The sequence below is a fragment of the Neovison vison genome, chromosome 12 (assembly GCF_020171115.1).
Source record: "Neovison vison isolate M4711 chromosome 12, ASM_NN_V1, whole genome shotgun sequence".
In the NCBI taxonomy this organism is placed as follows: Eukaryota; Metazoa; Chordata; class Mammalia; order Carnivora; family Mustelidae; genus Neogale; species Neogale vison.
Window position 1 is genome coordinate 105430775 of NC_058102.1, and position 18096 is coordinate 105448870.

The following is an 18096-nucleotide window of genomic DNA, read 5'->3' on the forward strand; positions in this document are numbered from 1 at the left end:
CTTCCTAGCACAGAACCTGGCAGATTTCCCCGACTGGTCCTGCATGGCCAGCCTCTTCAGCACCTCTGAACCTGATGGTTAATTTGGCCCTTTAGCATTCCCTGTAAGGAAAGGCCTACAGAGGGGCAGGGTCCTCCCCTCCCGGAGCAGTAGGGAAGAATGGGCAGAGATATAGGTGCCTTAGGACCACTTCTACCCCAATCCAGGGCGTGGGAGCCAGTCTGCCCTGCTTTTCTCTTCCTGCCCGCCTAGACAAGTCCCTCCCCAGAAGCTCCTCTGGTCACCATCTTTTGCTAAAAATGTAGGAGTCCTATCCGCCTGCCTGTCTCACCTGAAAGTAGCCAGGGCCCAAGGGACTGATGAGTCCCTCCCACGGGGGGGTGGAGGGATAAGTCATCCTCCTGTGTCATCACCCAGGAAGCATCACCATAGCAACCCCAATAGCAAACAATGCTGCTGGGAAAAGTCTTCCTTACAAAGCGGCTCCTCCTGGCAATCGGCCCCACAAGAGGAATGGCCAGTAGCCCACAAAGACAACCCAGAGGGCAGAAAGATCCACCCCATGTCCAAAAACCTTTCTTGCAGGTAGGAGGTGGGGCCCCATCTCCACAGCTTCTCTGTTTACACCCTGCTTGGCTGAGGGCTGTCCCCCTGGGGTGGGCCATACTTTCTTTTGGTCAGTAGATCTGGCCCAGAGCTCTCCTACCATCTTCTTTTAGCCATATGGTATTGTGAACACAGAGCTCAGCCCAGAGAAAAGGAGATGCTTGGTTATCACATCTCCCAGCCCCACCTCCTGGGGTGGTCATGGAGAAATGACAGCGGAGTGGGCCCAAGAGACAGGTGAGTTTTGGGAATTAATAAAGTCCTAGGGTGGAAAGGAGGGAGAGGCATTTTGAGTAGTGCAGGCCGATGGCTCAAGTCCCAGCTCTGCCACTCACCGACCTGGCAACCTTGGGTGAGTTACTTACATACATTGTGTCTTGCTTCTTTCCTCCTTGAAATGGGACAGTTAACGACACTTGCTCTAGGATCATGAGGGTTAATTGAGTTGTGGGTGTGTTTAGCACAGTGTCCGGACACACCTGCTACTGTGTTCATTTCACGGGAGGTGGGACACAGGAAAGGGAAGGAACCAGCCTTCTAGATGTTTTCCATACGTGCCTGTGTATGGATGAGAAGTGAGGGAAATGCACCCACAACAGACAAGTAACAGGACAAGTCTGGGAGAGAAGAGCCTCTGGGCTGCATTCTCTGGAGAAAGATTTCCCTTCTCCGTGTTGCTTGGTAAGGGGCATTTCCCCCTCACAGTTTCCTCAGGCCTGGTGTATCCTGTTAGGAGCACAAGTCCCAGGCAGGGGCTGGGGGGGGGGGGTGCGGGCAGGCAGAGTGGAGAGGACGGGTAAAGTAAAGAGTGAAGGGCACAGACAGAAGCTGAGGAGAGAGGGTGGGAGGGAGAGCAGATGATAAGAAACCCAGGGGACTCCTACAGAGCAGACAGAACTTCTGGGGTAGGGCAGGAATGGAGACAGTTTTTGGCCAGACCACCAGGCTCCTGATGAGAATCCGGCCTCTTGTCTCTGCGGCCGCTCCTGGGAGAGAGAAGCAGAGTAGTCCCCCAGACTCCCTTTTGTCTCTCCCTAGATGGCCCATGCCAGCGAGCCCCTCCTGCCCCCCCAAACGTGGGCTCAACGTGAGTTCCTCATCCCCAACAAGTCCTGGGGGTGTCCCGGCTTCACCCAGCAGGCCCAGCACCGGCTGGCGCTGAGGCCGCCGCCCTGCACGGAAATCAAGTCTGAGGTGCGTCGCCGACTCATCTACCCCTGGAAGGACGCCCCACAGCACACGTGGGGCTTTCACACATGGCTCGATGTGGGCCGTTTGCCTGCCACCTTTCCCACCAGGCCCGACAGGCCCTATGATAGCAACGTGTGGCGCTGGCTGACGGACTCCAGGGCCCACGGCTGCCCCCCAGCAGAGCCCCCCATCCCCCCACCCACCTGGATGGGCCAGAACAGCTTCCTGACCTTCATCCACTGTACCCCTATCTTCGTGGATGAGAACAGGAAGAACCAGGTGATTGTCAGGACGGTACAGGAATTGAGAGAGCTGGAGAGACTCAAGCTGAGGAGTGAAGTCAGGGCACCCCCACTGGACACCAACGGCAACATCCTGCCCCCAAAGAAGTTCAAGAAGTAAGAGGAGCCCCTTCCTGGGCCGTGTGGGGAGGGTGGGCGGCGGAGAGAGTGGCCTCACCCAACCTACTCATGTTCAGGTGACCCTCTCTCTCTCTGGTCCCTGTCTCTGATGTCTACCTCAGTACTCTAGCCCTCCCGCCTTGGGTCATCCATTCTGAATGTAGCTGGAAGGTGCGGAGGCAAGGGAAGGACAGCTAGGGGAGGTTGCTTAGCCATTTCACTAGAATGCACCGAGTACACCCAGGTGCTTAACCCCTGTGAGGCCCTGGGGATACAGACAAATGTCATCCAGGGAGCTTAGGAAAGGCAGATACCTACCCACAGGCTAGGAAAGGCAGACGACCACGCAAGCCCACGCATGCCACATGTCCAACGTGTGACAGAGACAGCGAGCATTGTAAGAATATCAGTTACTAGTGGAAAGAGCTGAGAGCTGGAGTCAGAGTCTTGGACTGAAGTCCGGACTTAGCAATGTGTTTAGTTTTTCCGGACCCAATTCCATCACTGATAAAATGGGGGCCGTAAACACCACATCTGCCTCGATGGGAGAAGATAAAATGGGTTAATGGAGCTATGAAAGTACTACACAAAAAACAAGATGTTATTACAGAAATGCAGAGGAGGGAGGGGTCGCTGTGGGCTGGAGCGTCCCGGCAGGAAGGCTTTGTGCAGGTACCAGGAGAAGGCTGGACGGGCAGGAAGCCCTCAGAAAGGTACAAAGAAGGGCATGGAGGGTTGACTGGTCCGAGCGGAGACAGGAGTGCGGAAGGGGTTAATGGAGTGCCCGGCAGCTCTCCCCCACCCCCCCTGCCCACCGTGGGAACTAGGAACTCAGCACCATTATCTCCTGTACAGAGTCCCCAAGGGGATAAGGCAGGAAAGAGGGCGGGGAATAAGGATAGAGTATCTCAAATTCCAATCCCAAGGGCATTAACAAAAGCAGTGAGGGGTTGGAGGGGAGGCTGTGGAGATTTTTAATCCTTTCAAAAAATGTCAACCATTTTGGCTTCTGTCCACAGCCCTTGCGGGACGGACTGTTGATTGCTAGTATGTGCTAACTAACACTAGGACATACAAAGGTGCTGAGACTTAGATCACTCCCCACAAAACTAACAATAAAAATACATTTCAGTGAAATGACAGTGCCAGGTGTTGTAATAAGTTGAGCTATACTATTTATAACCTCCCACGACCCCGAATCGAAGCTATTACTAACAACCCCATTTTACAGATTGGGCATCTTACACGGAAGTCACTTATCTCACCCAAGTTCATACAGCTAGTAAAGTGGGGGAGCTGGGATTCAAACCTAGACAGCTCAGAGCCAGATCTGCATTCCCAACCACTTGCGCTCTGGCCCGACTGGGGAATGGGACATGTTCACCGCTACTTCTGATGTGACATAACATTTCATAAAGACGGCGTAAGAGAAACACAGTTATCCACAAAGAGAGCTGAGTGCAATGCCGGGCATTCAGTGAGTGTGTGTGAGGACTTAGAAGCCACCCAGATCTAGGTAGCAATCTACTCAGCTCAATCACAAACTCGCCACACCACCTTGACTTTCTCTGTGCCTCACTTTCCCCAGTATGTACTGGAGATGTACCTGGTACCTTGCAGGGTTGTTGGAAGATGCAAAGGCATGGTGTCTGGCATAGAGAGGGGGGCTCAGTAAGTCGTGTCATTAGTCCATCATCCCCGTGAGAGGAGGATCCTTGTTTCCCTCTGTTTGCTGCTGGAGGCCCAGTCCCTGGAGCCAGGAAGGAAGGAGACCCAGACAAGGTTTTGCTGTTCACGGAGGACATGGTCCTTGAGCTGAAACTTGAAGAATGTGTACAAGTTCACCAGGTGGAAACAAGACACAATGGTGAGAGCAAGGGCCCATCCCGTCCTGTTTTTCCTTTTGAGCTGTTCTGTAAGGGGTTAAAATACATTTTAAAATGTCACTAGAGGGACGCCTGGGTGGCTCAGTTGGTTAAGCTGCTGCGTTCACTTCAGGTCATGATCCCAGGGTCCTGGAATCGAGTCCCACATCGGGCTCCTTGCTCAGGGGGGAGCTTACTTCCCTTTCTGCTTCTGCCTGCCATTTTGCCTGCTTGTGCTCTCTCTCTCTCTCTCTGACGAATAAATAAATAAAATCTTTTTAAAAATAAAATAAAATGTCACTAGATGCGGGGTGCCTGGCTGGCTGGGTCAGTTAAATGGCCAATTCTGGGTTTCAGCTCTGTCGTGATCTCAGGGTCCTGGGCCAAGCCCCATGTCCAGCCGCATGTCAGGCTCTGTGCTCAGCATGACATCTGGTTGTGGATTCTCTCTTCCTCTCTGCCCCTCTCCCTGTTCATGCTTGCTCTCTCTTACTCTCTCTCAAATAAATCTTTAAAAAAAAAAAAAGTCTCTAGATCAGCAAGAGGGCACATTTTGAGCATGAGAGACCCAGAAAAGACTTCAGACAGGTCTAAGCTTTAAGACGCCCACAACATTGCTGAGAAATAGAACATTGATACATAAACCCAGTCGTTCTCAATTCTGATAGCACATTACAATCACCTGGGCCTCTTAAAGAAAATTGTTGCTATTGGAACCCCGCCCGTGAGATCCTAACTTACTTGGCCTGGGTGGAGGGGCAGCCTGAGCACAGGGATTTTTTAAAAGCTCCCTGGGAGTAAGTCTAATGTGCAGCCAGGCCTGAGTATGTCTGCTGTAAACCAAAGACAGCAAGCATCTGCTGGATGAGCTGCAAAGTATGTTGAAGCACAGGAAATTTGCCACCATTCAACCGCTGTTGTTTATTTTATTCTATTTTATTTATTTATTTGTCAGAGAGAGAGGGAGAGAGAGCGAGCACAGGCAGAGGCAGAGGGAGAAGCAGGCTCCCTGCCGAGCAAGGAGCCCGATGTGGGACTCGATCCCAGGACGCTGAGATCATGACCTGAGCCGAAGGCAGCTGCTTAACCAACTGAGCCACCCAGGCGTCCCTATTCTATTTTATTATTTTTAAAGGTTTTATTTATTAATTTGACAGAGAGAAATCACAAGTAGATGGAGAGGCAGGCAGAGAGAGAGAGATAGGGAAGCAGGCTCCCTGCTGAGCAGAGAGCCCAATGCGGGACTCAATCCCAGGACCCTGAGATCATGACCTGAGCCGAAGGCAGCAGCTTAACCCACTGAGCCACCCAGGCGCCCCTATTTTATTTTATTTTATTTTTAAAGATTTTATTTATTTGAGGAAGAGAGACAGAGAGAGCACTAGTGGGAGCAGGGTGGGGAGAGAAGCAGACTCCCCGCTGAGCTGGGAGCCTGGTGCGGGACTCGATTCTAGGACCCTGAGATCATGACCTGAGCCTAAGGCAGACCCTTAGACTCAGTGGGGAGTCTGCTTCTCCGTCTCTGCCTGCCGCTCTCTCTGCTTTATGCTCACCCTCTCTCCCTCTCTGAAAAATAAATTCAAAAGAAGAGGAATAGGAGATTGACCATCTAAGCAACATAATTTCACCATTCTGATGCCAAACACTCACACGGTGTGCATGCTCTCTGGCATAGACCAATGACCAATATCCAATAAGAAAGAGAGACAGGGGCGCCTGGGTGGCTCAGTGGGTTAAAGCCTCTGCCTTCGGCTCAGGTCATGATCCCAGGGTTCTGGGATGGAGCCCCACATCGGGCTCTCTGCTCAGCAGGGAGCCTGCTTCCTCCTCTCTGTCTGCCCGCCTCTCTGCCTACTTGTGATCTCTGCCTGTCAAATAAATAAATAAAATCTTAAAAAAAAAAAAAGAGAGAGAGAAAAAGAGACAGAGAGACAGAGGGGATTCCCTCCCACCAGCTCACTCCCTAGCTTATGTTAGAGGAATAGAAAAATGTTAGCTAAACATGGCTTTATACCTCAGTCTCAAGATGTGCATGACAAATATGCTTGCAGGGCATAAACGCGTTATTTTCTTACGGCGCTGACGTGAATGACGACAGCTGGTCAGCCTTTACCATAATCAGAATATACAGGTTCCCACTACTTGGGGCACCTGGGTGGTTCAGTCAGTTAATGTCTGACTCTTGGTTTTCACTCAGGTCATGATCTCGGGCTTGTGAGATCCGGCCCCACACTGGGCTTCACACTGAGCAGGAAGGGGAGTCTGCTTGGGATCCTCTCCCCCTCCCTGTGACCCTCCCCTCGCTTGCACTCATTCTCACTCTCTCTCTAAAAAAAAAAATAAAATAAAACAGCAGGATCCCAGTGATGGTCCTTTCTTATTTCGAACAACATTAGTTTGGGACCTTGCTTGGTTGGCATTTCATCATTATCGTAATTTGAAATAATTCTGATTTTTTAAAAAGCCTACGGAATTTTTTTAAAGTTATCTCTACACCCAACATGAGGCTTGAATTCGCCACCCCGAGATCAAGAGTGGGATGCTCTACTGACAGCCAGCCAGGTGCCCCAAGTCTATAGAACTTTTAAGCACTGTTTGGTGTTTAATACGAAGGCTTTTCAAAAAATTTTCTTTTGAGAAGATCACGAAGAATTATAAATTGGGAGGGCTTACCTTTGTAGCATTGTGAACATAAGCTTTTATTAAGCTATGAGAAGAGCATCGTGTTTCCCTTCTTACTCCTCCCACCAATGCCTGCCCCTCTTCTTTGACCTCTCTGTTCTCTGCACACCCCTTTCCCCCGACAGGTACCGGCACATCTCAGCTGGTGGAAGGTTTGAACCCCGAGGCCTCCAGCTCCTGCCCAACCCACTTCCCAGTGATCTTGCCAGGGGCTGGCCCTGCCCGAACCCTCTGCCTCATTACCAGGAAAAAGCGCTAAAACTGGCCTTCCTGCCCAGTGCGCCCCTGAGCCAGGACCTTGTGAGGAAGTATCAAACCCTGATAGAGAACCGGATTGCCTTGCCCCTCTGTCATCTCTCCAAGGCACCACCTGATAAAACCAGGAAAGAAGCAAGGAAGACGAAGAGAAGACCCGGACAGATCTAAAGAGCCTCCAGCGGGGCGAGGACCATGCGGGGCAACAGTGTTCTCTACCAATGTACCTTCAGCAAGAAGCCTTTGGGGTGGCTGGAGAACTGGCGCAGAGCCTCACGACCATCCCTCCGACTGCAAGCCACCTCTGTCCCCCAGGCTCGTGGAAACTCTACTGAAACCCTAAATTAATCTCTGTCTTCCTTGGAGGACTCTCTCATAGCGAAAGGGAGGATTGAGTCAGGTAGAGCAGGGACAGCAGAGGGAGATCAAGTTTTTAGGGACAGAGTGAGGAGTGGGGAGGAAGAATGTGTGTGTGTGTGTGTGTGTGTGTGTGTGCACGCACGCGTGCGCATGTACTTGTTGGGGTGGGAAACGAGGCATAGGAAGCAATGTAGCTTAAGAACTTACCTTGACTCCCATAACCCATTTGCAACACAACTGGGATTGTTCAGGGGTACAGGAAGCTTCTGAGGCAAAATAACCTCGATTCCCCACCTCCCTAGACCATAGGATGTCTGAACAAAGACCAGAAGCAACTCTGCCGGATTGTGGTTCCCACACAGGGGCTGGGAGCGGAGGTCAGGCCAAGGTTGGTACTAAAAGATTGAAAAGTCAGGGCTGAGGAAGGCTGGCCAGCGCTCTGCGGAGGGATAGGAGTAGGGCAAAGTAGAGATTCAAGGTAAAATGGCGGTCACCTCAGAGCATGATGTAAGAGCCTTGGGCCTGCGTGGCAGGTGACCCCAGCTGGCCCAGCTTTGGTCGTGGGAGGTCAGAGATAAGGGGCCTGAAGTGCAGGAAGGCAAATCCTGTTGGTCAGAAAAGGGCTGCCCCCCAAGCTGGGGTGAAGATTGGGTGTGGGTGGCCCAGGAGAAGGGGCAGCAGGGAGGTGGCTGGAAGGGGAGAATGCGTGTGATGCAGGCCTCCGTGTGCCCCTTCTTCACTGTGATCACCCTGAGATCACCCCAAGTTGGTGATCTTCTTCACTGTGGCTTCTCCTGGGCTTCTGGCCACTGCCCTCTTGCCCACTTTTCTCCAGCCCCCTAGGTACCTGGGAGCTGAAACCCCACGAGGGGTTCTAGCCCTGGTTTGGCCGCTAACCAGCTATACAACCTTTGGGAAGGGCATCGGTTCTCTCTGCCTTTCAGCTTCCTCATCGGTGTGGTGGGAGCCACTAGGGTAGAAATGGGTGGAATAAAGAAAATAATGTAAGTGAAGTACCCGGGAAGTGTCCTATTGTACGGAGCATAGGCGCTCTGTAAATGAAGCCATCAGCCAGTAGTTATTCATAGACTACAGACAGTGGGGGTGGGGGTGGGGGGGATATTATTCAGTCACAAAGAGGCAGGGGGGAAAGCTGGATGATTAATATGAAGAGTTGGGAAATGGAAAAAAGGAGGCCACTGGGATTGTTCAGAGAAAGTCTCCTCCCCTGCTGGCCTGGAAGTTACTGGAAGGCAGAAAGATAAGGGGAACTTACACAGACTCCTGCCTTGGCAGATCCAGACCCGTCCAGAAGCTGGTAGCCTCCCATCGGAAGGATTTCCACCCGGCCCACCACCTTTCTGCTCTGTTCTCTGGAGAGCAATCTCCTTCTTGCGGACTACAGCATCATCAGAGGTCTTCTGGTCCACAGGCCAGTCTGAGATGCAGAAGCAAGACCCCCAAAATTCCTGAGCTGCACTGGGCTGTGGAGACCTGAGGGACAGAGATGGTATCCAGACCCCCTCCTGGGCTTGGGGACTCTTCCAAGGTGATCCCCAGCTCAGCCTGCTCGCACCCAAGAACACCACCTTCCCCACCCAGCCCCCATATACACTAGTGAGTATGGAGTTCTCGAAAGCCCTTGTTGGGGTGGAATGGAGGATTCCTCTCCCCTGGGCCTGCCTTAAAGATCTACTCTTTCACCACAACTTGCTGCTCCCGGAGGTGACAAATCAGACTTCCCTTCTTCCCCAGGCTCACTTCCTACCTTCCTTAGGACCCTCTGTCCTTTTCGTTTCTACTTGTCACTGACTCACTTGCTCCAAACCCTTCATCTTTTTGTTTCTCTTCCTCCTGCAAGCCCTCTCCTGCCTGTACTGTCCACTGAACCACGCACATTTACTTATTTACAACACAAACAGTTGCTTCTTCCAATTTATTATCATAATTAGTGGTTTCGTGGCCATTCATAGAATCCCCCCTCTCATGGTAATCTCAAGCGACAGTCTCTGCAGGTCTCAGGACAGAACCTCACACAGGCCTCCACGCTGTTGTATCTTGCCCTCGTTCCAGGCCAAAGGTCAAGGTTTCGCCGGGTGGTTCCCCTTCGTCCACCACCATTCTGCCTGGATGTTCACTGAATGTGGACCCAAGCTATCATACATGGTTCCTGGTGAATAGACCATGACTTCTCTGGAGGTCATGGCCAGGGGAGCTGAGAGCCGGCCCAAAGCCTCGGGGAGGAGAGAGAGGAAAATGGTGGAAAACGGAAGCAGGAAGGAAAGCAGGTAAACACAGGAGGGAGGAGGAGAAGTGCTGAAGCCAGAGGAAAGGCAAAGCAGGATTCCCTGAAGCAACGAGGTTGAGCATGGGTGGAGGCACAGGGCAGCCTTGTCAGATCCTCTGAGGGCATTTGGACACGGAGCCCAGCAGGTGAGAGGAATTGGCAAGTAGGAAAGGGGAGTGAGTAGACTGAGGTCTGGAGTGAGCGCTCAGGGCGTCGGTCGGAGTCTGCTGTCAAGTTCAGGTGGGGAACTCAATAGGTTGTTCTAGGGTCTCATCACCTAGGTAGATGGGTTAATATTGACATGTCTCCTCCTGCATCCACGGGAGTCCTGCTGACCCATTCGTTCAACTAATTTTGGGTAAGAAGAGAGAGAAAAGACAGGGAAAAAAAAAAAAAAGACCCACCTTCAGAAAGCCTAGGAGCTGGTGGGAAGGTGGACAAGTAATTAAAAATAGTGTGAGAAACAAAATCAGAGATAACCAGTCCAACTATAAAATGGGAGCAAAGGGGAGAGGCATCTAGGAGTGTGCATGTGTGTGTGCAAGCACACTTGTGTGTATTTGCACGTACAGTTCCCAAATAACAGCAAATATTTACTCAGCTCTCATTACGTGCTAGGCAATGTTTTGAGAACATTCCAAGAATCACCCCATTTAAATCTCACAACACTAGGAGATAGGTCCCACTAGAATCTCCACTTTATTTTTTTTAAAAGATTTTATTTATTTATTTGACAGAGAGAGATTACAAGTAGGCAGAGAGGCAGACAGAGAGAGAGGAGGAAGCAGGCTCCCCGCCGAGCAGAGAGCCCGATGCGGGACTCGATCCCAGGACCCTGAGATCATGACCTGAGCCGAAGGCAGCGGCTCAACCCACTGAGCCACCCAGGCGCCCTAGAATCTCCACTTTAGAGAGGAGTAAACTGAGGCACAGGGAGCTCTTAACCAGTTTGCTATTCTGCCTCTCATTTAAATTTCACAGAAATTGTACAAATTACATGTCTTCCCAGTTTCCCAGGAGAGGCAGTAGATTCCAAAACTTAAAACACGTCACTCAGAGTCACCCGCTAATGACTGAGTTGGAATACTTGACCAAGCTTTGTCTGAGTTCAAAACACTGTGTTCCATCTTGTTTCAGAATTTTCTGTGCCTTGGTCTTACCATCCGTAAAATAGGAAAAGATCATCCACGTGTCAAATAGAAAACGTTGCCAGAGTCTGGTAATTTTTGGAGCAGAGGTAGGGTGATAAATTTCAAAATTGGCACAGACTTCCTGGGACCCTTGCCGGACAGGAGAATTCTGGAAAACAACTTCATTCCTGTGCTCAGCAGATCTGACAGGGCCAGAGGAGAAAGCCCGAAATAGAACTGGCTGCCCTTCACCTTCCATGGGCTCAAGGGAGCTGTTTGTCTAGCTCTGAATAACCCATTCTATGAAGAATATTCTGGGAATTTCCTTATGTGGCATTGCAATGTCTGGGTGATTCCACTCTGCCAAAGGAGCTCTCCTCCCCATCCCTGCCGTCAGAGATCAGAATCGGCATTACTCAGCCCTGTAGAAAAAAGGTTAAAAAGAAGACGTGTATTTCGAGGCATGAAAGCTTATCACAAGGATGGCGGGAATGGTGGGAACCAGTTCATGGCCATCTCCACTGAGGCTTGGACAGGGCTTCTGAATAACAGCTACAGGGCTTTAGAGTAGATATAAAGAAGAACTTCCTGAAACAGGCTAGAGCTGCTGACATTGATTATATCAGGTTCAAGGAAACAAGTTGTGAATCTATTTAGGCCAGTGTCATCCAGTAGAAATATAATAGGCCCGTATACCACTTTAAACCTGTTAGTTGTCATATTAAAAAGGTAAAAAGTTGGGGTGCCTGGGTGGCTCAGTTGGTTGAACTTCTGACGCTTTGGTTCAGGTTGTGATCTCAGGGTCATGCGATTGAGACCTGCTCGTGGCCCAAGATCGGCTGAGGGTCTTCTTGAAACTCTCTCTCTCCCTCTGCTTCTCCTCACCACCCTGCACTCTCACTCTCTGTCTCTCTCTCAAATAAAGAAATAAAAAAATTTAGAAATTTAAAAATAATAAAAAGTAAAAAACTGTGAAGTTCGTTTTTTAAAAAAGATTTTATTGATTTATTTGTCAGAGAGAGAAAGCACAAGCAGGGGGAGTGGCAGGCAGAGAGAGAGAAGCAGACTCCCCACTGAGCAAGGAGCCCGATGCGGGGCTCGATCCCAGGACCCTGAGATCATGACCTGAGCCGACGGCAGAGGCTTAACCCACTGAGCCACCCAGGTGGCCCCCAAATACCCATCTTTATGACATATTTTATTTAATAGAATAGATCCAAAATATTATCAACTTAAAATAATGTCAACTTTGTACAAAAAATGGAAGTATTTCACATCGTTTCTTGTATTGTTTTCAAACCCTGGTATACAGTTTACATGTACGACAGAGGTCTCTTTAGCCGCGTCCCAAATGGCCAATAGCCATCTGTAGCTGGTGACTGCTTTCCTGACCAGCACAAATCTAGACTCGCTAATGACTGTCGGATACCTAATGGCAAGTATAACGTATGGTCTGGTTTCATCTAAAGGCAGAAAGTTCTCTACAAGATCCAGGGCTGGTGAGCATGAAGATCAAGAAAACCTTATGCTCAGGCCCATCTCCGCCTTCCTCGTCACTAGAAATACAAAAACCATAGTCCTCTGGCTGTTCTAGAACTCACAGCAAGTGTTCTGTGTACTCTTCCAGTAGAGGGAGTCCCGACCCTCTCAGGTCTGTCAGACTCAGCGTTTGGTGGCTTATTAACCCAGGTGGGAGGAGCACTGTGCCAAGGAGAGCCAGGAAGAGGGTTCCATCCTGGAGTAGATGAGGTAACTCCATTCTCTCTATAGCAGGAGACAACACTGTTTAGCCCAGCGCGTCTTCCTGGTCTAAGTGACTGGTCACCTGAGGAGCTGGTCACCAGCCAGACAGAGGGGATGGAGAGGTGCAGCTCTACCCCATCTGGGTATGTGTGGGGACAAGCACTGGCATCATCTACCCACCACCTGACCCCCACGGCTCTCTCTCTTCTCATCCTGCTTTATTTTTCTTCAGCACTTACCACTACCTGACATTATAAATGTAGTTGTTCACGGTCTGCTTTCCTCCTTAGAATGTGAACTTCATGAGAGTGGGTCTTTCATCCCGTTCACCGTTGCACGCCCAGAGCCTACCCCAGTGTCTGACACATAGTAAGTGCTCAATAAATCCTTTTTTGACTGAATGAAAGGAAAACTTGCTATAACTTAGAAGAGAACCAATGCAGTGAGGCAGCCGAATCTCATGCTTCCATTTTTTTCTCATGAAATTTCTGAATTTGGATCCATTCACTTCAACATCTATGGGAACCACAAGATGAAAAAAATGAGAGATATTTCCCAAGTGTCTTGGAAGGGAAAATCTCCATTTCTATTCCTGACAGTGGAAGACTGGTTTAATCTTCCTCAGTAGTGCTCCTGGAAGTTTTCTCCCGTGTCTCATCGTTAGAGTTCAATGCAGTTACTCCTTGTTAATGAATTAGTTTGTTGAGTTCTGTAAAATTCAGGTTTAAAAATGACCAGGGATGGATGTCTGGCTGGTTAATCAGAAGAGTACATGATTCTTGATCCTGGGGTTGGGCCCCACATTGGGTATAGAGAGTCCTAAAAATAAATAAACTTAAAAAAAAAATGACCAGGGGAGGGAAGTGAGGTAAGTTATTGGCAAAGACACAGACCACCCAGCTGAGGATACAAACTGGCCTCAGAACATTCCCTGGCATTTCTCCATCTTTTTTGTTTTGTTTTGTTTTGTTTTAGAGTTAGACAAGCCTAGATTTTCTTCTTTTAAGTCAAAATATATTTAACATATGATATTAGTTCCAGGTGTATTGTATAGTGACTTGACAATTATATACATTAGGCAGTTCTTGTCATGATAAGTGTAGTCACCATCAGTCACCCTACAAAGTTATTACAATATTAATGATTATATTCCCTAGGCTGTAGTTTTCACCTTCATGACTTACTTATTTATTTACATTTTTAAAAGATTTTATTTATTTGACAGACAGAGATCACAAGTAGGCTGAGAGGCAGGCAGAGAGAGAGAGGTGGAAGCAGGCGCCCCGCTGAGCAGAGAGCCCAATGCGGGGCTCGATCTCAGGACCCTGGGATCATGACTTGAGCCGAAGGCAGAGGATTTAACCCACTGAGCCACCCAGGTGCCCCATGACTTATTTATTTTATAGCTAGAAGCTTGTACCTCTTAGTCCCCTCTACCTCCCCTCCTGCAACCATCAGTTTTTTCTCTGTGCTTATGGATCTGTTTCTGCTTTTTGTTTATTCATTTTTTTAGATTCCCCCTATAAGTGAAATCATGTGGCATTTGTCTTTCTCCATCCGAATTATTTCACTTAGCAGGATACCTTCCAGGTCCATCCATGTTGTTGCACATGGCAAGAGTTCACCCTTTGTATGGCTGAGTACTATTCCACTGTGTGTGTGTGCGTGTGCATGCGCACGTGTGTACACTACATCTTCTTTATTCATTTATGGATGGACACTTGGGTCCCTTCCATTATTTGGCTATTGTAACTGGAGCTGAAATATACAGAAGGGCATATATATCTTTTCAAATTAGTGTTTTCATTTTCTGTAGGTAAATACCTAAAAGTAGAATTACTGGATCATCGGATAGCTCCAGCTTTAGTTTTCTGAGGAATCTCCATGCTGTTTCCAGAGTGGCTGCACCAGTTTGCGTTCCCACCAACAGTGCAAGAGGGTTCCCCTTTCTCCGCATCCTTGCCAGCACCTCACCAGCACTCTGTTCTCACTGGTCTGAGGTAGTATCTCATTGTGATTTTGATTTGTGTTTCCCTGATGATGAGTGATGTTGAGCATCTTTTCGTGTGTCTGTTGGCCATGTATGCCTTGTATGTCTTCTTTGGGAAAATGCCTATTCAGGTTCTCTGTTCAAATCAGATTATTGGGGGGGTTTTGGTATTGAGTTGTATGAGTTCTTTATATATTCTGAATATTAGCCCCTTACCAGATACATCACTTAAAAATATCTCCTCCCATTCAGTAGATTGCCTTTTTGTTTTCTGATGGTTTCCTTTGCTGTGTGGAAGCTCTTTTTTTTTTTTTTAAGATTTTATTTTATTTATTTGAGAGAGAGAGACAGTGAGAGAGAGCATGAGCGAGGAGAAGGTCAGAGGGAGAAGCAGACTCCCCATGGAGCTGGGAACCTGATGTGGGACTCGATCCTGGGACTCCAGGATCACGCCCTGAGCCAGAGGCAGTCATTTAACCAACTGCGCCACCCAGGCGTCCCTATGTGGAAGCTCTTTATTTTGCTGTAGTCACAATTATTTATTTTTGCTTTTGTTTCCCTTGCCTTTGGAGTCAGATCCACAAAAGTGTTGCTAAGGTCAATGTCCATGAGTTTACTGCCTATATTTTCTTCTAGAATTTTTATGGTTTCAGGTCTTACATTTATGTTTTTAATCCATTTTGAGTTTATGTTTGTGTCTGATAAAAGAAAGTGGTCCAATTTCATTCTTTTGCATGTTGCTGTCCAGTTTTCCCAACACCATTTGTTTAAGAGATTGACTTTTACCCATTGTTCTTGTTTCCTTTGTCGTAGATTAACTGACTATATAAGCATGGGTTTATTCCTGGACTCTTTCTCCTGTTCCATTGATTTACGTGCCTGTTTTTGGGCCAGCATCATATTGTTTTGGTTACTACAGCTTTGTATATAACTTGAAATCTAGAATTGTGATGCCTCCAGGTTTGCCTTTCTTTTTAAGCTTGCTTTGGTTACTCAGCTTCTTCTGTGGTTCCACACCAATTTTAGGATTGTTTGTTCTAGTTCTGTGAAAAACACTACTGGTGTTTTGATACGGATTGCACTGAATGAATAGACTGCATGGGGCACATCTTCTTATCAAGGGGAGTTCTTTAACTCCCGAGAAAGAAGAACTCACAGTTTTGCATTGCCAGAACATTCCCATTCTCCCTACAATTTGGGGAAAGAACAAATTTGCAAGGGAAGAAACCAAGGATCATAAAAAGGCAAAAGACCTTTTCCTTAGTCCCACTCCAAGATGGTGAGATAGATAGTGAATAGAGAGCATTAGTTTGGGTCACAGAACCCAGAGACCAACTTGACTATTTTGCAGCTCCATTCCAGAGAATGGCATTCCCTGAGCACCAGTGCTTCCCCAGTGTCAGGCAACAAAGGCCTTGTCAGAGCAGCTGGAGATGAGGTGATGCAGTCCACAACCTCACCCCATCCAAACTGCAAACTTCCAAGTCCCTGTTCTACACCAAAGTATGTTCATGCTTCCCTGGGGTTCTGTCTGCAGATGGAAGTGGACCAAAGAGTTTGGAAGCATCTCATCCACGTTGTGGCTGGCCCGAGGCAACTTTGCTAAGTGCTTGGGAATCATCTCATTCTTGTTCCTTAATAGCATTATTCTTCTAAAAAATGAATTAATCACAACCTCTTGAAGCTGTTGAAGTATTTTCAAACCTAAGGAACAAACTGCCAAAAACAAAGTTGATACTGGAAGGAGATACCTTTCAGTACCGGGCCCATCCTGTGCTGTAGCATGGAGGCCACTCACTGATCTATCAGTGTATACAGTTGCATGATGGACCTTGAGCAAGACTTGGGAGACAGAACACAACGGTCTGATTCCTGGCTCTGCCATACAGTAACTGACCGTTAGGTGAGATTTCTAAGTTTCAGTACATTAGCTTCCCAGGACTGCCATAATAAGTACCACTAACCAGATGGCTTGAACCACGGGAATGTATTGTCTCACAGTTCTGGAGGCTGGAAGTCCAAGATCAAGGTGTCAGCAAAGTTGGTTCTTTCTGAAGATGCTGAAAAAGGATCTGGCCAGGCCCTCCTTCTCCCAGCTTCTGGTGGATACTGGCAATCTTTGTCATCCTTTGGCTTATACAGCATGCATTCTCAGCCTTCACGTTTATGTGGCGTTCTTCCTGTATGCACCTCTGTGCCCAAATTTTTCCTTTCAGTAAGGACACAGTCATGTTGGATTAGGGCCAACCCTAGTGACCTCATGTTAACTTGATTCTCTCTTTAAAGACCCTATCTCCTAGTAAGGGTACATTCTGAAGTGCTGTGAGTTGGGACTTTCATGTACAAATTTGTGGGGGTCACAATTTGACTCATAACACTTAGCTACTTCTCTTGTCTAGAAACAGGGATCACAATGCAATTCTTCCTCATATAATTGTCATGGCTGGGAGAATGCCTCACACAGGGTAGGTCTGCAGGAGGCCGTTGGAAATCTCATCTGTCTGAATGTGTGTGTACGTGTTGGTGATATCTGGGTTAGACTGAGCCCCTAGGGAGCAGGGCTCAATTGGAGTTCCCATCCTGTATGTGTCCAACACATGTGAGCAGGTGTTTGACCCAGTGCATTTTGATGATGGTGAAGATAAAAGGCTGGCGAGAAAAATCTGATGACAGATGAGCCAGGGATGAAAAGGGTTTGATTCCAAGGGCTGGGGAGGAAGTGGAGGGCGAGGAACCCCTGAACACTGATAACTGGAGTGCACATTGATATAAATACTCTGGAGGGTAAGTTGGCACTATGCTAATGGGGAGAAGCTGTGTATCTGATGCCCCAGCCATTCCACACCCAGGTATGTACTCTAGAGAAATGTTCACACCTGTTCCCAGGAGGTATGTGTAAAAGTGTTCATAGTATTGTGAACGTGAATAAATGTGATAAAGAAAAAATATATTCATAGTACCATTGTTTGTAAGTGAAAAATGACCTAAGGGGCACCTGGCTGGCTCAGTCAGTAGAGCACGTGACTCTTGATCTCAGGATCATGAGTTCAAGCCTCACGCTGGGCATGGAGTCTACTTAAAACAAAAACAAAATCTAACAAAAAATAACCTAAATTTCCTAAACGTGATGTATTCACAGAGGAATAACATACAGCAGTTAAAGAGAATTAATAAGGCGATACATATCTCATGGATGAATCCCTCTAATAAATTTAAATATAAATAAATAGGTAAATATAAATCTGAATAAATATTGAGTAAAAAAAAAAGAAGAAATTGCAGAAGGATATACGCAATGGATCAGGCAAAGCTCAATGATGTGTTTGTTAGGATACATATATACGCATGTGCATAAAGAGAAAAAGGACAAGGCTGGGACTGGTGAAACACCAGACTGAGGAAGAGCGTTCATCTGGGGAGGACAGGTGCCGGGGGTGTTATTTTTTCACCAAGGTGGCCAGTAAAAGGTATCGGTTATCCCTGACAACTTTCTGAGTGTTTGAATTACAATGCTTCTTAAAGAACCAGGACTCAATCAGCCTTGCCTAAAGAGGAGGGGAGAAGCTGGGGCCCCACTTGTGGGGAG

The 18096-nt window shown here is 48.0% G+C and overlaps 1 protein-coding gene across 1 annotated transcript; it reads left to right on the top strand.

Annotated features, from left to right (window-relative positions):
* Positions 1-513: 513 nt before the first annotated feature.
* TEX52 (testis expressed 52) lies at positions 514-7171 on the top strand. Its single transcript, XM_044228630.1, has 3 exons — positions 514-585; positions 1645-2195; positions 6871-7171. Exons 1-3 carry the CDS (start codon positions 514-516, stop codon positions 7169-7171), a joined length of 924 nt encoding a protein of 307 aa, XP_044084565.1.
* The last annotated feature ends 10925 nt before the right edge of the window (positions 7172-18096 follow it).